Below are 24,467 nucleotides of genomic sequence, written 5' to 3' on the forward strand. Positions count from 1 at the left end.
TTGTGTCAAGGTAAACACCTAAATTCTTGACTTCTGTGACAACAGGCAACCTTTCATTATCTATCATAATATTTAAATGTTGATTAATATTTGCTATTCTGGCTTTGTTCTCTCCCAACAATATTACACATGATTTTGCAGCATTTAGCTTAAGATTATGATTATTTGCAAAACTTCGAATTTTTTTTAGGTCATCATTAAGATTTTTCTGAAAATGCTGCAATAGATCTTGATTAAATGATATGTACAGTTGGGAATCATCAGAAAACTGTTGCATTTTGGAATTTATAACCTCTTTGTTCATATCTGCAACGTATAATGAAAACAATAATGGCCCTAATATCGACCCCTGTGGGACGCCCGTTGTCACCGGTATGTAATCAGATTTAATTTTGTTGGGCCCATTATAAAGAAGTGTACTCTGAACACGCCCGACTAGATAAGATTCAAAGAATTTTACAGCTTCCTGAGAAAAACCAAAATGGTGAAGCTTAGCCAACAACATCCGGTGACACAGTGTGTCAAAGGCCTTACTGAAGTCTAATAGGCAGAGGCACGTGATTTCTTTCCGATCCTGATCAAGCCTTACATCATTCACCAAGTTAATTAGGCAGGTACTAGTGCTAAAATTTTTTCTAAATCCAGATTGGCTAGGCGGAATTATTTTTTTAGATTCGACAAATGAAACAATCTGTTGATAAATGTGCTTCTCCAAAATTTTTGATATAGCCGGCAAAATACTTATGGGTCGAAGATCTTTAAAGTCTCCTGGATTTGAAACTTTTGGTAATGGTAAAATAATAGACTTTTTCCATAAGTCCGGATAACTATTTTCTAGAATACAAGTATTAATAATATTTATTAAAGCATATTTACAATAAGGAAAGCATAATTTAATATCTCTTATTGATATCTCGTCTTCGCCTGTGGCATTAGTGCTAATAGAATTTAAAATTTGGATTAATGCTTCTTCGTCTATCAGACCAAACCTTAACTCCTCGGTAAATGATTGATGCCTATTTTGTTTATAAAAATTAACCTTTTCATCTGAGGTAGTATATGTACTTGAATTAGAATTTACAAAATAATTATTTATTGCAGATGGATCTGGAAATAGCTGAAAAATGTCATTGGTGTTTTTAGTTTTGGTCAGATTTAACTTTTCAGCAGATTTCCAAAAATCCCTTCCAGACTTTGTAGAAAGAGATTGAAAGTAAGCTATTTTCTCACGGGCTATGGCATGTTTAGTCGTATTTCGAAGTTCCCTATAGTATTGCAGTTTGGCGTCGGTTCCATGCTGTAGATATTTCTTGTGGGCCTTATCTCTTAATTTCATTAGCAACTTAATGTTATTCGTAATCCATGGTGTATATGGCCTATCCTGGATTCTTTTTTGTTTCAAGGGAGCATGCTTGTTAAGTAAAAACATGATAAACGAATTAAAAATGTTTAATTTATTATTAATATTAGGTATATAGTAAATAATATCCCAATTTAGTGCTCGAGCGTCCCTCTCAAAGTCACCCACTGTAATATCGTTATAATTTCTAAAAGAAACAAATTTTTGAAATGGCTTGTTTGAAATCAAATTAAAGCATGCAAAAGTTAAACAGTGATCAGATACACTTTCTGAAATAGGTACCACCTCACAACTTTCAGGGATGAATGTTTTACTTGTTATAATTAGATCTAATAAACTCGAGTTATCTCCAGTGTGACTAAACCGAGTAGGGTTTTTAACATATTGCTCCAAATCATAATTTTGAAGCAATTTGACAAAATCATTTTTTGGTGTAGTTTGGTTTAGAAAATTAATGTTATAGTCTCCGACAAAAATTGGATAGTCACAAAAGGGTACGGTAAGACTTAAAATGTCCTCAAAGCTGTCTAAAAAGTTATTAATGTTTGCAGATGGTGGTTTGTATATTGTGGTGAAAATAACAGATTTTTGACCTATGTTAATTTTTATGCTTAAATATTCCCAAGATTCTGAATTAACTTGAAATTGAAGTATTTCATATTTTAAATGACTTTTTAGGTAAACACCTACTCCTCCACCCCGGCCAACTCTATCCTTTCTAACAAATTTGTAGCCATTAAGTTTAAATGAAGTTTCGTCATGGGAAGGTGTCAGCCAAGTCTCAGTTATTCCTAATATCTCAAACTTATGTTGATGTACATAGTGTGAGAATTCATCGAATCCTGTATTAAGAGAGCGTACATTCAAATGTGAAATTTTAAATAGATTTTGACCAGAACTAGCGCGCGACCCCATGTCATCCATTATCATTTAAAATATAATTCTCCCAATAACCACCAGCCGGAGCCCCTATACTGGACCAAAATAGATGCCTTTTATTATTTATACTTAACATTAAAATACAAACTAAAAACCCACAATCAAAATTTAAAGGTGATTTTTTTATCACAGTTATAAAATGATGTATATCATGCATTTATACTAATATGCCCTTAAAGAAGTTGATCCACTAATTAAAAAAAAAAATGATATGCTGAATAAAAAGCTCATTATAGTATTATCTCAAAATATAGTTTAATATAAAAAAAAAAAATAAATTTACCCACAGAAAGGGAATATGTGGCATTAGCGCAAAATCATAAGACATAGGTACAGTCTTATTAAAAAAATAATAATAAAAAAATACATGTTAGATACACAATACGTAATACCCACTTCCCAAAGCCAGCCACAAATCATACACTAAATATATGTACATATTACTTACACTTAATTTTCTAAATTTCTAGATTTCTTAAATTTCTAAAAACTTACTTTAATAGATTTTATTAAAAAAAAAATATATACATATATATGCATATGTAGGTTTATATACTGTGTACATACGCCAGATATGCTGTGTAGAAATGAAGGGCTACTTAATTTTTCTTCCCTTCCAAATAAGTCTTCAAGTTTTTTCTTAGCCAATACAAAAGGAAGGAACCCATTCATTTATACGTAAATCTAGGCAGCAATTTTGATTCTTTAGCTAAATAATAATTATTATTCGGAGTCACTAACCTGTCTGTCAGTTTGTGTATTGGAGGGCAGCTTACCGATTACGTCATTTAGTTTATCCATTGATGTAATAACCAACTTAGCACCCTCATTTAACACATACACTCGACCCCCCATAGTGTAACACGAACTTGGGAAGTATTTTTTGCACTCTTTAAAAATTTGTAAATTATCGACGGTAAGTAATTCAGACAGAAAAACTCCCGAACCTTTTAAGCGTCTTTTATTATTAAAAATGTTATCGCGTAGCCACCGACAACATACTGAGACTACTACAGGTCGAGGTTTTGTTGACACGGATGGTTTTTTTACGCCTAAGCGGTGACAATAGTTTAAATCACTTTTACGAATATTTACTCCAATTTTTTGGCTGATAGTGCTGCCAACCTCCTGATATATGTCCTGGTTTGCTTTCTCGGGAATACCGTGAAGCAATATAACATTTTGATTAGCCGCCATATCAGCTTTTAGCGTAGCAGATGTTATTTTGGAGATATTATACTTTATATCCTCGATTGATTTTTTTACAGAAGTCTCAAATTCTAGGAAACGTTCAGAGAGCTCTTCTAGGCCATTATTTGACTTACTTGTAGATGTAATCGCTCTGTTGTCAAGATCTTTTCTAAATTTATTAATATCTTCGGCGAACTTGGCAGCCATTTCTTCCACCTTGTCATTAAGCTTCTGTACCTCACTAAGGTTTTGAGGTAAATCTGCCCTTTTTTTGGATTCTTCTGATCGGTTTCCAGAACGAGTCATTTTCATTATACACCTAACTAGAGCTACACACACTTTCTATGAAATAAATTACATTAAATGAGCTTAAAATAGTTAAAAACTGTGGATCAACAATAACAATGATCCTATTCGCCACACATGCGCATCAACTTCAACAAATATATCGTTGTAATCGTAAAAAGATAAAATATTTTATGCAGGCTGTACTTTTTTTACGGGCCATATAAAAGAATTAAGTTGATGATGGTTTCTTCGAAACGAAACGTCTGCGAAAAATCTCGCAATGTTATTTTTTAGAGCTTAGTGAGTGTCTTTTGTTTTTCCATATCTCTTTAAATAACGCCAGAAAAAAATAAAAACGAAATCGGCAAATTTCGGTTTTTCTCGAATGTCTATTGTATGTCCGAATGTCCGGAACTACTCAAAATTTTAAAACTTTCTAAACGGCGTATTGTTAGGCTCTAAAATGCGCAACTTTTCTCTAATTTAATCAGCCTCGTATCTCCTATAGTTGCCGAGACTCCATGATAGACATCCTTATCTTGGACACACTGTATATACTGACAAAAAAAAAGAATTTATGAGATCATTCAACTAAGCAATATCACAGATCAAAACGTACTTGAGGATATTTCTATAATATGCCTATTATTTTAACCTAAAAACTCTTTACTTTTAGGTATACGTTGCATGTTCAAAGCATATCACATTGGGCACCTTGTAACATAGGCCCATACAGCCAAGCTACCAAAGTAGGAGATTTTATCAATTTGGCTGGCCAGATCGCTCTGGTGCCCGGTAATTTACAGATGGTATCTGGTGGAATTAAAGCGCAGTGCAAATTGGTGGTTAGACACATTGATCGGATTTTAAAGGCGGTTGAGAGCGGGGTTAATGTGAGAGATGTTGTTCAGGTATGTATAACTATTTTAGCTCAAATCAAATCGCCAATAATTAAGAATTTTTTTACATTAATTAGCAAAATGCTTATTTATTTCTTGAGATGCATTATTTTGAAAAATATGTTTAAAATATTAAATCGCACCAAATCATCAATCTTCCTGATTTTTTTACTACCTGATATTTACAGCATATTACATTAGGTGATATCGTTTTTGCTTTACACTCAAGAGCAAAACATTTTTGGGAAATAGGACAGCAAAAAAAAGACGTTATTATTTATTGAGCGATGTTTTGATCCTTTATTGGACCTTCTTCAGGCTTTCAAATATAATAACATCAATTGCTTGAAAATTACCTACGCCAAATGATAAAGTAAAATAGACATCTACAAGTTTGTACAGTAACAGTACAAAGCATTGGATATCCCAGTCGAAATATTCAACTAAAAATTTGTTAAATGTAATATATCACATTAGTTTAAACCGTGTTCAAACTTATAAATGTCTTATTTTATTTTATAAGAGGTTTTTCAATGAGAAAACTTTCCTCTCTAATCAGTATTGAATAGTTGAAAGTGACCTCAGATCATTGAAAGACTAAAAATTTATTGTGTTCGATCTTGGATTAAAAATAAAAAGTTGAAATAGATATAACCTATTCTAAGAGCAAAACTAACATCTTCAAACAAAAAAAAAGATTTATCAATATGGTTATGCCTAAAACCGGTTCTAAAAATTATGAACGGCAACGCCACAAGTCAGAGCTCAGTAATGCGCGAAATGGCATCATGTGAAATTTGTGAAGTTCTGTGTTTTTTCTTTCGTTTTTGGTTGAAAAAGGTTTAATTTCAGTGTTTTTGTGAACTGTTACGATGGTAAAAACTTGTACCGCTCCATGGAAAAAAGGCGATTCAATCCGATCTTTTGCAAGTAAATACCTATACTGTCATAACATTATATCAAGGGAGAACCGCCATCATAAGCGTAGAATAGGTGATCATAGAAATCAACCTTGTGAAAGGTGAAAGTGTGTGTGAAATACAAGAATCTTTATATTTTTAAATTCAAATTCTTCAAAAAAATTCTTCATATTTTATAAAATATTTTTATATATTATATTATATTTTTATTTATAAACTACATTGTTTAAATTATCGCTTTTTATATTCATAAATCCCTGACAAGGTTAACCTTTGTGAGTCTTTTATTTATTTAGACATTTTAATTTTAATGTACTGTATTTTGTTGAATTTATTATTATTATAGATTTCATGCCAAGCCCCTCCCCTATGGGGGGGAGGGGCGAATTCACTTATTCCAGATATCAGAAGGATGAAGCTCTGATGGAATCCTCTCCATGTTATTGGACTCTGTTTTATACCTTTAATAATACACTTAAATAGTATTAATACACTTAAACTAAAATTATATATGTTTCTTAAACTAGTTGACATTATCTTGTTTGGTTTGTCTTGTTTGGCTGCTTAAAAAAAATACGTGTTTTGTTGCTTTCTTTTTTCTGTAACTTATATATTAGGTATATTTTTGTTAGAATATTTAAGATTTAATTTTTTTTTCTTAAAGATTACAAATTTTTTGGAATTTAGTGATGAGGTTGAGGAGGGTAGCAGGTTGGATGTAGTGTTGGCGGATGACATGGGACGGGCTGGCGAAGTTTTTGGTGATAGTGGTGGGCTTAATATTATACATTTTAATATCAGAAGCTTACAAAAGAATTTTGATGAATTGATAATTTATTTGAATGAATTGGATATCACAAAAATCGATATTGTAGTGTTGTCAGAAACATTTACAATTAGCAATGTTGACACATTCAGGCTTGCTGGTTTTAATATTTTTTATAATAACTCTTTCTTTAATAAAAATTACGGTGTTGTAATGTATATAAAAAATAATTTGCATGCAATATCTCAAATAATAAAACTAACTGAAACTAATCTCTTGCATTGTACTATGAAAATAAACGATATTTCTTTGGGTATTACCGGTGTATACAGACCACCTTCTACAAATTTAAACTTATTTTTAAACGATCTGGAAACACAAGGATTTATAGGAAAGCAAAATATGTGCAATATATTTATTGGGGATATTAACATTAATATTTTGGAGGAAACTGATATGAATGTAACTAAGAATGTATTTAAGTGTTATGTCGCAAAATGGATATATGTCGTGCATAAATCAAGCAACAAGAGAAACCCACAATTCTAAAACAGCACTCGATCATATATTTTTAAAAATAGATCAGTTTGATTTAAGAAAAAACTCTATCTTACCATTAATCTTTAAAACTAATCTAACTGACCATTATCCTATTGGGCTATCTATTAAAAATGTAACAAAAAATATTGCCCAGTTTAATAGCATGCAACGGAAAGCAAATATAAATTACACAAATTTAGAAAATGATCTGGCATATGGGAAGAAATATGGGAAGAAGTGTTTACAAACAACAATATAGAAGAGTCATATACCTGTTTTAAAAATAACATTTTATATTTTCTAAGGAAACACACGTATATTATAACACTAAATAGCAAAACAAGAAAACGTAAGCCTTGGGTAACCCAGGGTATTATTAATTCTATAAAACAGAGAGATAGCATGAAAAAATCTTTAAACATGAACCATAATATTGCCGATGAAATAAAATATAAAAAATTTAGGAATAATTTAACTAAGGTAATGAAATTGGCAAAAAATAATTATTATAAGCTAAAAATAGATGAATCCAAAAATGACTACAAAAAAACATGGAAATTTATTAATGAGATTACCAACCATCAAAAAAAAGCGCCTCAAAATAATTTTAAAATAAAAGTAAATAATGACATAATAACAGATGAAGTAACAATTAGTAATACCTTTAATGAGTTTTTTACAAATGTAGGTTCAAAAATTCAAAAAAATATCAATAAAAATTCATCGAGTTTTAAAGAAAAAATTAAAATTAATCCTAACTCCATGTTTCTTTTTCCAGTTAATACAAATGAACTTATAATACACATTAAAACATTAAAAAATAACTCAGCACCAGGGGAAGATAAAATTTCAACTAATTTAATTAAAAGAATACATGTTCATATTTTAAAACCTTTAGTTTACTTAATAAATTTGTCATTTTCAACGTTTAACTTACCCTCTGATTGGAAAGTCTCTCTGGTATCTCCTATATTTAAATCAGATAATCGTGATGAAACTACTAATTATAGACCCATTTCTCTCATAAATAACTTTGCTAAGATATTTGAAAAATGTTTAAAGTCAAGAATAATGAATTTCCTGGAAAAGAATAATCTTTTATATCAAAAGCAATATGGTTTTCGAGATTAAAAAAAATACGGAGAAAGCCGTATTTGATTTAGTTAATAATATTAACATTAATCTACAAAACAGAAAAAAAAGTTTAGCAGTTTTTATGGATCTTTCGAAAGCCTTCGATACCGTTTCACATGAAATTCTCTTTAACCGTTTAGAAAAAATTGGTATTCGAAACGGGCCTCTTAACTTATTAAAAATTTATTTATCAGATAGAAAACAATTTGCTAAGATTAATAACACAATGAGCTCTCCTAAATACATTAAAACCGGAGTTCCACAAGGGACAGTGCTGGGACCAGTACTCTTCCTTGTGTATATTAATAGTATAGGAAGCTTATTGGACGACTGCGAAGTTATTTCGTACGCAGATGATACTGCATTATTGTTTTCTGATAATTCTTGGAAGAGAGTCTTTAAAAAAGCCGAAATTGGCCTTAGTAAAATGTATGAGTGGCTCAACAATAGTCTTTTAAGTTTAAACTTTAATAAAACTTATTATATGAGTTTTTCCGCAACGTCAGTAAATCAACCACCGCCCACAGAGATTGTTATTCATAATAATGACTGCTTATCGCATAATGATGCATGTAATTGTATCAAAATAAAAAAAGTTGAAAAAATCAAATATCTGGGGGTTATACTGGATCAGTATCTTAAATGGGAGGAACATATTGCATTCGTTAATAAAAAAATTAGGAATATTTTCTATAAATTGTATCAGGTACGTGAAATCCTAAATGTAAAAATGTTAAAAACTTTATATAACGCACTAATAGAATCCAATTTAAGGTACTGTATTATTATATGGGGTTGCGCGTATAACAATACTATAAAGAAGTTGTTAATCACTCAGAATTCTGCACTAAAAATAATATTTAAAAGACCATATAGATTTTCAACTGGTGAACTATATAATAATCTAAATTTACTAAGTGTCAGAAATATTTATATCCATTCCACTTTAAACTATGTCCATACTACATTATCACCAATTAATAGTGATTCTATCAACTATCTCACAAGAGCAACAAAAGAGATAAATATGTTTATTCCATTTAAACGTACAAATGTGACCCAAAGATTTGTAACCTATTATGGACCAGTTCTTTTTAACACACTGCCTGCTGAATTGAAAAAATATTATAATTATCCAAAAATTTTCAAAGCCAAAACCAAACAATTTTTATTGAAAAATCAAACATTTTTTGAAACGTTGTTCTGAGTTTGTGGATATTGGGTTATTTTAGTGCATGTTAGTCGTAATTTTTACTACCTTTTTGTTCTCTCGCCTGTTTTCCGCCTGCATAGCGGCCGGGCTGTTGCCGTTCTTAACCTCTTAATATCTGTGCCATTTTTGGAAGAGGAAATCTGCACACAAGGTACGTCATTAGATGGCCTTAGGCCGATTCCTCTTCTTGGATTTTTACATTAGGTATGTAGGTATTTAACGTTATTTTTCTTCTCTCATGAAATAGGGTTGTTATCTATTTTTATTTGTACCTATTTACCTATGTAACAATAACACTTTTGTATATAACTTTACGTAATATATTTGAATTTGAATTTGAATTTGAATCTTCTGCATTAGCTTATAGCTTAGCTTTCCTTAAGGTTGAGCAGTTTTATTTTTTTGATCAAGTTCTTTGGTATTACTGTGGAACTGTCCGCACTTCTCTCATTTTCCATTGTTTTTGGATCTGGTGTTCTAGATTCCTGTACTTAATAATCTTTTCATTATGTTTTGCACTTAGGTTGTTATTATTAGGAATAGCTACATCAATAAGGGTTGTCTTCCCAACAATTTTATCAATTAGTATTAGGTCAGGCCTATTGTTACTTACTTGTTGGTCTGTAAATACAGTGCGGTCCCAACAGAATTTGTGTTGCTCATTTTGAAGAACTGGTTCCGGCTTATAGTTATAATATGGTACCTTGGCTGCTAATAAGAGGTTTATTTTTTCTGCGAGCTCTTGATGCAGTATTTTTGTGCAACTAGATCATGCCCTTCTTTATATTTCGTTGTCTCACATTCATACCTACATCTGTCATTTGTCTATTCTTGTTGTTATGAGTTGCTCTAGGATAGCCATAAGAAACCCTTCAGTTTCGGGGAAAAGCTGTCGCGAAGTTAACCAGTAGTTCAACGTCGCAATGTCGACATACTCCTGTCTTTGATAGGTCTTCGTTGTCTAAAAACCTATCGAAACTCCATCTCAAACCATCAAAGTTCCGCCTTGGTATCTGTTAGTTTCTTGAATGGTCTGCAATTAGACGCTTTGCTAGGAGTTCGCTATACGCTAACCAAACCAAACCTTGATTCGTCGGAAAAAAAATGCATGTCTATTCACGCCATTACCAATGTTCTTCGGCCCTAATTTCCTTGGCCGATTTCCACGGGATAGTACTGGAGCTCTAACGGGACGGGATTTTTATGTAACCTACTTCTCATTATTTGAGCAGTAACACTAACGCTATAAACATTTTGAGGATTACTCCATAGCTGGTTGGCATTAATATTGGTTTTGTAAATCCTGAAGGTGAATAAACCAATTTAGTATAGGTTCTGTTGCTCTTGTTGGGTCAGTATGTATTTTTCTCACATCACTAGTGAAATCTCTGCCACACTTTACTACAGTACTGTGGGTAGAATTTACAGCTCCTGCGACCTCGCGTATATGTTCGTACTACCCTGTATCATATCAACAACTCGTAACTGTATTTCACGATCGAGATGTTGCCTTTGAATATTTACTACGTTGCACGCACAATTAAAATAAATTCCCACTACACTGACGGCAAAAAGTAGAGGACAAACGCCCCTGAAACCCTTAAACCGAAAAAATACATCTGTCCATTTTCAAGGGCGATAAATAACATACAGCATAACTGTTAAAAGCCTCCCGTGCAATAACCAGGAGTGGGAGGTTGTCTCGGATCTGGTAAACTACACTACACTGTTATATTTCTATAACTATTTATCTTTATTTTTTTCAACAGGCCAGAGCCTAATTGCAAGAAAATCAAAATTAGCAATAGTAGAATATAACGTATAAAGTACTAAAAACTAACAAAAAAAAAACTAAATGCTGGATTAAATTATTTAACAAAGCCAGAGTTCAAATTAAAATACAAAATGTAATACAAAATAAAATAAAATTAAAAAAAGGGGTACATCCAAAACAGAAAAAGATAAAGTCAACCCATCCTCCAGCGACTGCTCAACTCACTGTGTAACAATCCTCACGATCATTGAAAGATATTACAGGTGGAAGCAAATTTGTTGAAGCTTATACATATGATAAAAATAGGATTTTGATATTTAATGTTAGTTCTGGCACAATCAAGAGCAAAAGTAACATTTGTTATGGAGGAAGGGCGCGACACCTGCAAAGAAATGTGACCAAAAAGAGTTGAAGAATGTATGTGACCATTGACCAGTTTCTACAAGAATGCCACTGAGTGAGTCTCTCTCCTCAAAACAAGAGCTTCTAAGTTAAACCGGAATAACAGATGATTGTGATTATAACCTCTAACTGGATAGGCACTATCCTCTCTAAAAATAAGATATTTTAAAAAGCGTGTTTGGATGTATTTAAAAAGAATTCATATGACATTCATAAGATATGGATACCAAATCAGAGACCCATATGCGAGCTTGGATCGAACCAAAGAAAAATAGAGCATTACCAAAGAAAATGAATTGATAAAAAGCCTGCCGCTCCGATTAATAAATCCTAATAGTCTTACAGAAGCAGCTACTATATAATCAATATGAGGGACGAATGTAAGCCGATCGTCAAAAATAATTCCTAGGTCCTTAAACAATTTCGTTCTGCATAAAGTGAAATTGGCAATGGTATAGTTAAATATTATTGGGGTTTTGATTTAGAAACGTTTAGATGATTGCAATCACACCAACTCTTAACAAGGTTGATATTGCTTTACAACAATAAGCAATCCACCTCGTCCGTGACATGCCAGAAGATTTTTAGATCGTCCGCATAGGCTAGTTTGCAGCAAGTGATACTTGAAATCAGGTCGTTGACATACAGGTTGAATATTAGTGGACCTAGCTTGGACCCCCGTGGAACTCCAGAGGTAGCCATAAAGGATTTTGATTTGTAGCCTTTAATTTCGACAAATTATTGACGACCATTGAGATAAGATGATAATAACGCAGTAAGCTTTTGAAAAAAATTAAACAGTTTCCTCAACTTTTCCAGTAAAATGTAATGATCTATTTGGTCAAAGGCTTTGCTGAAGTCAGTACATCAACTTGGCTGTTTTCATCAAAGGCAGAGGAGAGAAATCGGGACAAGGTACAAAGATTGGTTGGTTACATATAATCTTTTGGAAAACTTACCTAGAATGGACATGGGACGATAATATTCAATATTCTGTAGGTCATCTTACGTGTGTATGGGAAGTAGTTTGGCAGTTTTCCAAATAAAGGGAAACTGGCTGGTTTTGAGGATTAGGTTACAAAGATGACATAAGGGGTTACACAGTATAAATGCACAATCTTCGGCTCTGAAACTGCGAATTCCGTCTGGACCAACGGACCAACCGTTTTATTTTTTAATGTTTTACCTGCAGCTGCAGTTTTATCAGCAAAAATTGATGGGAAATTTTAAACATAATCCGAGGAACAAGAGTAAAGCTAGCATTCCACCAAGTACAGCGCCTTACGACTGATGAACGTAACGACCATCTAGCAAATTATGCGCAGCAACGTACCGGACGTTGTCACTTCCATTGACTGCTTTTGATGTCAGTACGTCGCGAGCCGCAAAACGGTTAATACCAAATAGGTATTCAAGATGCCATTGTCGCGGGCGGCCAAATGAGCTTTAGCTTTGTTACTGCTAAAAAGAAAAAGAAAGCGTTCTTCAAAATAATGGATTCATCCAATAAATATGAAAAGGAACACATTAGAGAAATATCACCGATTATGCCACGAACTGTTCGAATTTCTAGATAAATATTACCAATACTTTAGAATGGCTAAAGAAAGTTTCCACAAGCTGCACGAGTTGATCAAAAAGGACATCACAAAGGAGAATACAAATTATAGAGCAGCCATCAGTAGCAGAGAACGTCTCGTTGTAACTTTGAGGTAAATCAAATACTAACAATGTTTTCATTTTTAATTATTTACGAAAGGTATATAATATAAACGGCAACAACAAACTAGAAACCAAAAAACTAACCCTATATCGTATGGATATATATCTAAGAATGATTATCAGTAGTCTTGTTATTTGACTACGTACGATTAGATGAGGAACTTAAGGAAAGTATTTCATAGTCACTATGTGCGAAGTATAAGGTGATGGAACACAACTGGATGTCCGCGTGGGTGGTATATTGTTGATTTGTTCCCTAGACACTATATCATATGGATTTTGTATATCTGGTGAAGAATAAGGGGACTGCACTGTACTAATGGATGCCCGAGTTGATGGTCTGCCGTTCACTTGTTTATCGTTTTCACATTCTATATCAAACAGCAACTGCTGAATTTTTATACGCGCCAACATATTTTTCTTTGGTGTTAACCTTTTCAGTACAGGAAGGCAGCTAAGCAGGAAGTGTTCATCAGGGTCGTCTTGTTTTGTCACAATTTCTAACAGCTTTTCATCAGTAATGTTAGATTTAGTCATTTTATTTTTGAAATATGGCTGCTTTGGTTTACCCAACTTTGTATTGACCTGCTTTAAAAACGATGTAGATGGACCGATAGAGCCTAACATGCTTTGAGGACGTGGAGAGATTTCTTTGATATCTGTCTCAGTATGCTCAATTTCAGTTTGAGATTGTCCATCGCTTTCTTTGGAGGCTCATCCAACTGTGAACTCTCATCATCTTCATAGTTCCCAACAGTTTGTTTGAATTCAATGTACGGGACAAGGAAAAGCATTAGATCATAATAAACCCATTTCTTTTTCTTTCCGCCTGGATCGCCGTATTTAAAATTTTTTGCAAGGCGATAGTGTTTTATTAAAGCATCACGCAAAGTACGCCATCTTTTTTTCAAATTGTCGATACCTGCAATTAAAATAATTGTTTTTGTAAATTTACCAAGGGAAGTTAAACTTTAGAAAGTAGCTAAAAGACTAGTATACCTAGCATATTATTTTCTTGCAAAATGTGTAAGTCCCTCTAAAACGTATTAGAAAATAAATGTCATACTATTACTCCCTAAATATGTAATTTAATATCATAATAATTTATAATAATAAATTAATATAATAATTAATAACACCATAAATTCATTTCAGATTTCTAGCAACAGGAATGTCGTTTCGAACAATAGCTTTCAGTTTCCGCAATATTATTAAGGACACTTATGTGGCTATATGCCAGAATATCATGCCAATTTATATGCCAAAAATTACTACTGAAAAGTGGGAAAATATATCCAAAAGCTTTTATCAAAAATGGAATATATTTATCAAAAAAAGCCTAACTGCGTAGGAGCACTAGATGGCAAACATGTCAATATATTTGCACCCAAACATTCCGGATCAGCTTTTTTGAATTATACAGCAAGTTTTGTAGCTTTTTATTTTTCTATTCCTTATGTTCACTAACGCTCCATTGACATTTCATTAATTTTAATAATTACATTAATAATTTCAGTCAACTTCTTTTATTCATATTTCTTTAAATTCACACTGTCAACAACACATTACTACTGTAACGCATCACTCTCCTGGTTTAATTATCCATGCTATCTGTTGACGGTCCGTCACTTCTCCGATTGGTCATAATTAATATTTCCTCTTATTAGCTGATATTGACAGCTCAGGCGACAGGTGGGGTCGTTCTCGATTTAGTCGGTACTGCGTCCATTTTTCGACGACTTGTTCCCGTGTTGCAGGTAGGAGCGCACGTAAAAGGCCAGTTTTTTTATTTCCGAAGTTTGTGAAGCAGGAAGTGGCCAATATGGTTTATAATTTATGGTCCTTAATCTTGTTCCTTTAGGGAACCGTTTATTTCATAATTCTGGTGCAGGATGCCCAAGATTTTAATGGATAGATAATGAAAGCAAGGTGAGTGTGTCACATTTTTAACGCCATTCATTTTTTATCGACAGTGAATACAATGGCAACCGTTGTTTTAGGGTTTTACTTTTCCGTTTTCCTCTTTATTCTTCTTTAATTGTTGATGGCTGCAGGCTTTTGATTTCTCCGGGAAATTGCTGAAAGCGGTGGAGCTGGAGCTAGAGTTAGAGCTAGTATTAGAGATTCCCAGTCCAGATAGCTGAGTTACAAATGGCACACATTTACAGCCTCGGTTTTGAAAGCTAGCCGTTCATTTCTTGGAGGAATATACAGGCCAGTTTATTCCATTTATTTAAATATTGCTAACCATAGATTTGTCTCACTTATTTAAATTTTTATTAATATATCTACCTTTTATTTCAATTTAACGTTACAAATATTTAATCAATGTCATAATTTAATACGTCAATTTCTTATCTATTAGTTATTTTTTGTTCAGTATTTTTCATTCATATTATTCAGTACCCTTTTTGATAGTTAAGTAGATATAACAGGGTTAAGGCTGATATGCCTTAGGTAAAAAGGTTCATGAACTTTCCCCTGCGTAATACAAATATATACTAAAAATTTTAATAATTGCAATTTATTTTTCAAGTGCTGAAATCTACCTAGTAGTGAAATCATACTTTTGTCAAATTTATTTTAATCATATCAATATTATTCATATTTTAATTCATAGCAAATTATTAACATTTATCAGATTAGAACATGAGGTGTGTACATATGTTTGATGTAAATATAATTTGATTGTATTGTTTTTTGCCTCTTTAAACCTACCTTATCCAGGGTCATTTAATTGTTAATTGAAACCTACATACCAAGTATTTTTCTTAGTTTTCTTTCATTTATAAAAAAAAAAACTAAGTGGCGCCCTCTTATTTAATAGTTATAATGAAATTTAGATTCTTTAATAGCCAGTCATAAGTGATCCTTCGAACAATCCCAAGCCTTCATTAATTCTGAGGTACCGTCTGCAAACTCTTGGCAAAATAGTAACACTGTAAAGTTAACGCCACAGTTTTTCAATAGTTTTAATGACTGTTGTGAATGCCAACTACCAATATACTAGGATAGATGTTGGGTCATAGGGCTCTAATAGTGATGGTGGAATTTTTGCAAATTGTGCTTTTGGAAAAGCTTGGCTAAATCGTGATCAAAAATTAGAAGTGCCAGTCAACAAAGCTTTACCACATTCAGATGTTTCGGTGCCTCTGGTTTTGGTTGCAGATGAAGCATTTCCGTTAAAGGAAAATATATTAAGACCCTTTCCAGGAAAAAACTTGTTTGAGCGTAAACGAATTTTTAACTACAGATTATCACGAGCCAGACGTATAGTGGAAAATACGTTTGGAATTACTGCTCATAATAGAATTTGATGTAGATTATGTAACTATAATAACTGTAGGATGTTGCATCCTTCATAATTTTGTTCTCTCTGAAAGTAACAACAATGACGCTTATTTTCGCCCGAGGGACCAAAATAATGCAACTGAATACACATTCAAAATCAAAATAATGCAAGAAAATCGGCTGTCATGCAAGGCCGACCAGAAATGCAATGGATATTCGTAACCAATTTGCCGATTGGTTTGTTTCTCCAGCTGGAGAAATTCCTTGGCAGTACGAAGCTTGTCAGTAATAATATTAACGCGTAGATTGTGCAACATTTTTAATAGAAAAAATATATAATCAGAATCATACAGTGCATTTTTTAAGAGTCACTTTTAAAGAAAAATTATCGCTAAATAAGGAATAATCTCAAGTATCATTTAAAAATATTTTTTTCCCTAAAACAATTGTATTTTTGTTGCACCTCATACTATTATCTAGTATTCCTTCACGTATATTGTATCCCGAATTTCATGTTAATATCTTAAAGAAGTTTACAACAATAAAGGTTTGTGTCAAAAATTACTCACTGTCTGTTTTAACTTCTTCTTGCGCGTTTTTTCAGGTGCTCTCTCTGGCATTATTGTTTTTGTATTTAGATAATGTTTTATCATAAAGTAAAGGATTCTTTTCAACTGCACAAATTAGGCGTTCTTCCATCCCCATTATCCAGACCTATATTTGACGTAGCGGCAGACCGGATCCAACTGATACATATTTTATTTTGTACGGCGTTGAACCGCATCGCGCTGCTTGAACTCTGCTGCGCCGTATTTGGTGGGGGAACCTGCATACCGCTGCTCCGTTGATCCGTCGTACGGCGCCGTATTTGGTGAAATGTTCCCTTTAGAATAGGTTTCATCTGCTCGATTAGAATCTTTATATGCAGTCTGAAAAAAATATGCAAATGCTGAAACAATATTAGCAGTACCGTCAAAAGTCCTGCCAAAAGCAGACTGCTTCTCTCCTTGCCCTAATAAAGGACCAAAAAGAGGGAGGGTTCTCAAAGATTGCTTTCTCTGTTTTAATAACATAAATTTTGAAGGCCTCCCGGGCTTGATATTTTATTGTTTGGCATAAAGAGTTAAATTTGTGACAATAGCTATCAGTACGATAACATTTAAAATCTCTTTAAAATATTGTTCATTATGTTTTTGGAAAACCATGCACCAACTGGAGTTGATGCAGCAAAGATGTTGTTAAGGATTTTATAAAATTCACACAGCATGCATCAACATTATTACAACATAAAACCGTGGACCAGTCAGCATCCAGTATTAGATAATATATAAGTGGAAAGTTGGTCTTCCTAAAGTTAAATTGAGGCAGATTATTTTTTTGTATTGTGGAATTGGAAATGTAAGGTAGAGCAACTTGTACACAAACCATCAAGGCAGGATGCTGCAGGTCCTCACTCAATAGTGCTGGACTCATTCTTGCTGATTTTAATGTTAACATTTGCAAAAACCAAATCAAGAAACCTGTCATTTATGTTGGGAAGATGGTTGTACTGTCTGAGTGGAAGAATTTCAGAGAAGTTATTTAATAGTTTTACTATTAAATGTATGTGCCAATGTATTATCGTGTTTAAGATTATTATATTCTTTTATTGTTTTTTTTGTAAATTGGCTCTGTCGTTAAAGTAAATGAAATTAAACAGAAAGTAATAGAAAATAATTGAATGCCTAACAAAATGTAGGTTTGCGTAAGATGGCCAAACATACCAAATTTTGTTTGTTTTACTCTAAAAGCAAAGAAATTTTAGTGCTCCTCCTTAAAATTTAGACAATAAATAATAAAGCAAACGAGTAAAAAAATTGTGTACTTGCTCTATGCCTGTTAGATATTTATAAATTAATAATAATTTATTAATTTTCCATTATCGTTAACCACTATTTTCTTGTTGCAGGGCATCTGTTACGTCGCCCATAGTTCTTTTATTGAGCCAGCTAGAAAACACTGGGAGGCCAAGACAAACAATGCTATAGTAGAATATGTAGTGGTCACGGGTTTACCAAGAGGAGCCTTAATTGAATGGCATGTTTGGGCACACAAACACAACAATCAATTTGAGTGTAAGTATATCATTTAAACAAAGTATATTATTTTTTATTATTATTTAAAATCTTTTAAAGTACTAAAATAAAATAATAAACAAATATAAAATAGTTTGGAGAATAATTAATGATACCCTAGTGGAGTGTAAGCTTAGTGGTAACTAAATTTTTCTAGTTTGTTTTTTATGTCGGTTCTAGAGTTTGATGCTTCTGAAGTACTTTTTTTGCTTGCCAAAATCTAATTTTTCTGGTCCGTATAGGAGAGTTTTATCCTTGGAATTTTATTATTTTTAATATTTGCTAATGGCGTGTTTATTGTTGGCTACTAAAAATTTTACCAACTCTGCAGACGATAACTCTTGCATTTGTTATGATTCTTCTGTTGATGGATCGACCCGAAAAGTACAAGATATGTTAAATATATTTCATTGGTTGTTCAGTCTGAATAGGAACTGTTCAAACCCAAGGTGTGGATTCGATATGTCACTGACACATTTATTATTTGTGATAAAAGCGATGCAGAGTTACCTTTCTAGAGCATCTTAATAACATTAAGCCAACCATCAAGTACAGGATAAAGACGCAAACTGACTCGTCATTGGTCTTCTTAGATGTTCTTATAAAGAACAATAGTGTACTACTAAGTACATCGCCAGTCTATCATAAACCAACACACATAGGATAATACCTACACTAAAACTCCAATTATCCTGATACAACAAAGGTGGGAAACAGGGAAAGAAAACAGCACCAAAGACTTACATCAGAATGAGTATACAAGCAATCTAATAAGGAGAATTCTTAGAAAGCAAAAGAGATAATAAGGCAAGAACCACAGCAACTGGAGGATCCTACATGAATTTTAATGATTCCGTACATCAACGGATTTGTAGTTATTACAAAAAAATATCATCGACCTTAATTTCAGAAAGTAGGTAAAAAAGAACGAGTAAATCAATAATCAGCATTTCAAATTAATAAGAATATTTCCTTTTTTACTTCTTGTAAACACAAAATTTCCACAAATATTTGAAACACAACGTATTTTTTATTAATTATATTTTTTAACTTATTTGGTGTTACATTCGACAGCCTTCAATTATATTAATGAAGGCCTAAAGGAAATGCATGATTTAATAAAATTAGTCCTTCCAATACTTTTTCGCTACTTCCTGGTAATTTTCTTCTTAAAAGAACGAATAATAATTTGTAATAAAGTATTATATTTTAAATTACCTTTTAAAATTTAAATACAAAAATTTAAATAGTCCTAACCTAAACTACATCTTACTAAGAAGGTATATATACCAACGGTTATACGGGAAAATTCCAACGGTTTTGTCTTAGTTTCGTCGTTCTGAATCCAACGAGACTATCCGCAAAGTCGTAGCTTTTACGATAGCCGAGATATGGCATTTTGATGCCCATTTTTTGCCTCAAAAACGGACGTCGAAAACGACTTTTTTAGGATTTTCAAAGTGCTCTCATTCCCTTAGTTCTGCTCGGATCCTGTTATAACCCAGTGTTTTCGTAATCTAGGTGACCCAAATAAGACGCTGGTATACTTAGTTTGATTTCGAAAAAAATCAATTTTTGGTGAAAAAATTCGATACGGATACCCGAAAAATGAAAAATTCCAAACTTTGAAGGTCGATATCTCGGCTTCTATGGGAGCTATCGGGAAAATCCAACGGTTTTGTCTTAGTTTCGTCGTTCTGAATCCAACGAGACCATCCGCAAGGTTGTAGCTCTTCTAATAGCTGAGATATGGCATTTTAGATGCCAATTTTTGGCCTCAAAAACGGACGTCGAAAACGTCTTTTTCAGGATTTTCAAAGTGCTCTCATTTCCTTAGTTCTGCTCGGATCCTTTTATAACCCGGTGTTCTCGTAATCTAGGTGACCCAAATAAGACGCTGGTATACTTACGAGGGTGGGTCAATAAGTCCGTGACTTTTTGGATAAAAGACAGGTTTTTATATAAAAAGTTATTTTATTTTTCAACATAGTCTCCTTTGAGTTCTATACACTTAGTCCAACGTTTCTCCAATTTTTTTATCCCTTCGGAAAAATATGATTTGTCGAGGTCATCAAAATAGGCATTTGTTTGAGAGATGATTTCGTCGTTGGAGTCAAATCTCTTTCCGCCGAGCCATTTCTTTAAGTTTGGGAATAGGAAATAGTCACTGGGGGCTAAATCTGGAGAATAGGGTGGATGAGGTAGTAATTCGTAACTCAATTCATGGATTTTTGCCATGGAAACTGCACGTGTGTGGACCCTTGCATTGTCCTGGTGGAAAAGAACTTTTTTTTTGGCCAAATGTGGTCTTTTTTCTTTCAGTTCCTCATTGAATCTATCCAATAAGTTGGTATAATACTCTCCATTGATTGTTTTCCCCTTTGGTAGTCGATGTGGATTATACCGCGTGCATCCCAAAAAACAGTCGCCACGACTTTATTGGTTGACAAACATACCTTTGCCTTCTTGGGCGCCGATTCACTCCGAGAAATCCACTGTTTTGACTGCTGTTTGGTCTCCGGCGTGTTGTGGTGGATTCACGTTTCGTCCACGGTGACGAAACAACGCAAAAATTCGTCCATATTGCGGTTGAATAACGCCAAACACTCCTGGGAAATTGTCATCCGGTTGCGTTTGTGGTCGATTGTGAGCAAACGCGGCACCCATCTTGCGGAAAGCTTTCTCATACCCAAATGATCATTCAAAATTGAAACTACTGAACCATGTGAGATACCTATGGCTTCCACAATCTCTCTCACTTTCAATCTCCAATCGGCTAAAACCATATCGTGAATTTTTTCGATTGTTTTGGATGTAGAGACCTCGTCTGGGCGTCCAGAACATTCGGCATCTTCCGTGCTTGTACGGCCACATCGAAATTCAGTAAACCACTTCTTTACCATGGAAATGGATGGTGCAGAGTCCCCATAATATTTATCAAGCTTAGCCTTGGTTTGAGTGATGGTTTTTTTCCGTAAAAAATAATGCTTAATGAGCACACGAAATTCACTTTTTTCCATTTTCTTCTGAAAAAGAGTGGTAGTCTGCTATCAACAGCTGTCAAACACAAACTAAATGACGCAGCTTGCTCAAATTTTGACAGGCGTCAACTGACAGTTCTCTGTTGACAGGAGCAGAGTTGCCATTTCCATTAAAGGGCGGGAAATTCAAAAAGTCACGGACTTATTGACCTGTAGTTTGATTTCGAAAAAAAGCAATTTTTGGTGAAAAAATTCGATAAGGGGGGGTATACCCGAAAAATGAAAAATTCCAAAACTTGAAGGTCGATATCTCGGCTTCTATGTGAGCTATGGGGAAAATTTCAATGGTTTTGTCTTAGTTTCGTCGTTATGAATCCAACGAGACTATCCGCAAAGTCGTAGCTTTTACGATAGCCGAGATATGGCATTTTTAATGCCCATTTTTGGCCTCAAAAACGGACGTCAAAAACGACTTTTTCAGGAAGTGCTCTCATTCCCTTAGTTCTGCTCGGATCCTGTTATAACCCAGTGTTTTCGTAATCTAGGTGACCCAATTAAGACGCTGGTATACTTAGTTTGATTTCGAAAAAAATCAATTTCTGGTGAAAAAGTTCGATACGGGAGGTATACCCAAAAAATGAAAAATTCCAAACTTTCAAGGCCGATATCTCGGCTTCTATGGGAGCTATGGGGAAAATTCCAACGGTTTTGTCTTAGTTTCTTCGTTCTGAATCCATTGAGACTATCCGCAAAGTCGTAGCACTTCTAATAGCTGAGATATGGCATTTTTGATGCCCATTTTTGGCCTCAAAAACGGACGTCGAAAACGACTTTTTCAGGATTTTCAAAGTGCTCTCATTCCCTTAGTTCTGCTCGGATCCTGTTATAACCCGGTGTTTTCGTAATCTAGGTGACCCAAATAAGACGCTGGTATACTTAGTTTGATTTCGAAAAAAATCAATTTCTGGTGAAAAAATTCGATACGGGGGGGTATACCCGAAAAATGAAAAATTCCAAACTTTGAAGGTCGATATCTCGGCTTCTATGGGAGCTATCGGGAAAATTCCAACGGTTTTGTCTTAGTTTCGTCGTGCTCATTTTTGGCCTCAAAAATGGACGTCAAAAACGACTTTTTGAGGATTGTCAAAGAATTTAGGGGACCACAAGCCAGAACTAAGCAATCGGACCAACTGGATTGCCCTTTTTTAATAATAACTTTATTTAATTTTTTACAGATACGATTATAATTCCTTTTTTTTTTCAGATGAAGAAAGAGGAAAATGTATTGACGATTTCTCCATTTCTCTTTATCGACGTGTTAATTATGACCGAAATGTGGCAGCTGTTGTGTGCCGTGTAGAAAGCATAAAAACAGAATTAGACCTTACAGTTTTTGAAGAGGCTTTGAAATATTCCATAGAGAAACTGAAACAAAATGATGATAACCAGTCAGCATGCGCTTATAACCTAAAAATTTTCTTTTCGGTACTTAAAGTGGAGGATGTTTGTCCATTAATTAATGTAGTGCAAAAAACTGTTTGTGAACCGGAATTAGTGTACACGTTTATACCAGTAGTTAAACTGAAAAACACCAGCACCTTCTTATCAATCGTTGGAATAAAAATCCAATGAGATTGGTTTTATTAATTTTGCAGAAAAAAGACAGAAATATGTATATTTGTTATATTATTTTGTTAATAAATTCATTGTATTTCAGATTTGTATTTGTTTCCATTAATTTTTTGATCACTTCCAATAAAAGATGCTAGATTATTTTTAATATGTTGATTTTAAAAGTCGAAACGTTTTGTTAACGTTAGTATAAACACATGTAAATTTTAAAATTCAAGTATGTTTATGAGTTGCAGATGCCCAGCCTGATTAAATAAAAAATGGATATCAACATGATGGATTGCCCTCACTTTCCCAAAGAGTTCCTGTTTGTGTATGTTTGACAAGTTTTCAATGGTTTCAATAATAATTTTATTGTGTTTTCTGTCTTTGTTGTTATTTTGGGCGTTTGGCTTTTAAATGCGCTTCAGAGCTTTTGCCTTATATGTCCTCAACCAAAATAAAGTTTAAATAAATGTACATGAAATAAAAATCAAACATTTGATGTATCATGATTGTTTATTTCACAATCATTATTGTGGAATAAAAATTTTACACATTTTTTTATAAAAGTATGCTTTTATTGTCCATGTCCTGCCTTTTTAATATTTTGTAATTTGTTAATTTTTTTTCCGATATAATTAAACGATTAAACGAACTTACCTGAAGTTCGATCGTAATTATATCGATCGTCCATTCCGAAGATATATTTAACTAGGTAGTAGTACGCCGCTGGTGTACTTCATGCCACACAAGTTTAAAGAAGCTAGAAAATTCCCCATCCCCACTACATCCCAGGGTCATCCGTCTATGCCGCTCATTTATTTAAAGTATAAAATATTGTATCTGAAAAGAAGGGCATAAAAATTGATGGACAGTTCTTTAGTATGTATATAAGGTTTCCTGGAAGTCGATTTTTGGGTAGGGTGGGTTTGTATATCTTCGGAATGGACGATCGATATAATTACGATCGAACTTCAGGTAAGTTCGTTTAATCGTTTAATTATATCTCACGTCCATTCCGAAGATATATTTAACTAGGTAGATGTTTAAAGAATGTCGGTTTTCAGATACAATCCAATTAAGGAAAAGAACCAAACATATACTTCAGTCCTATATATTAAATGAATATTAAAGATCGTTTCATTAACTAAAATACAGTTTTTGTTTTGTATATAGGTAATTTAACAAAGAAAGATTATTTCCCTTTAGAATAATTATTCAGCACTTTAACAGCGAATTCCTCCGAGTTTATTATCGGCCTGTTATAGAATTTTGCAAAAGTTGAAGTTGCAGTAGACCATCCTGCTGTTTTGCAAATC

At 33.3% G+C, this 24,467-nt stretch overlaps 1 protein-coding gene across 4 annotated transcripts in view; it reads left to right on the forward strand.

Moving 5' to 3' along the window:
- The window catches only part of LOC126744389 (uncharacterized), a 127,023-nt gene extending 103,771 nt beyond the window's left edge, over positions 1 to 23,252 (forward strand). For all 4 annotated transcript variants that reach the window (XM_050451775.1, XM_050451772.1, XM_050451773.1 and 1 more), the window contains 3 exons: positions 4,455 to 4,689; positions 18,388 to 18,553; positions 22,799 to 23,252. In XM_050451775.1, the coding sequence (XP_050307732.1) occupies positions 4,455 to 4,689; positions 18,388 to 18,553; positions 22,799 to 23,166 (769 nt within the window). In that variant the 3' untranslated portion in view covers positions 23,167 to 23,252. The remainder of the gene's footprint in view (positions 1 to 4,454; positions 4,690 to 18,387; positions 18,554 to 22,798) is intronic.
- The last annotated feature ends 1,215 nt before the right edge of the window (positions 23,253 to 24,467 follow it).

The sequence above is a fragment of the Anthonomus grandis genome, chromosome 14 (assembly GCF_022605725.1).
Source record: "Anthonomus grandis grandis chromosome 14, icAntGran1.3, whole genome shotgun sequence".
NCBI classification, from domain to species: domain Eukaryota; kingdom Metazoa; phylum Arthropoda; class Insecta; order Coleoptera; family Curculionidae; genus Anthonomus; species Anthonomus grandis.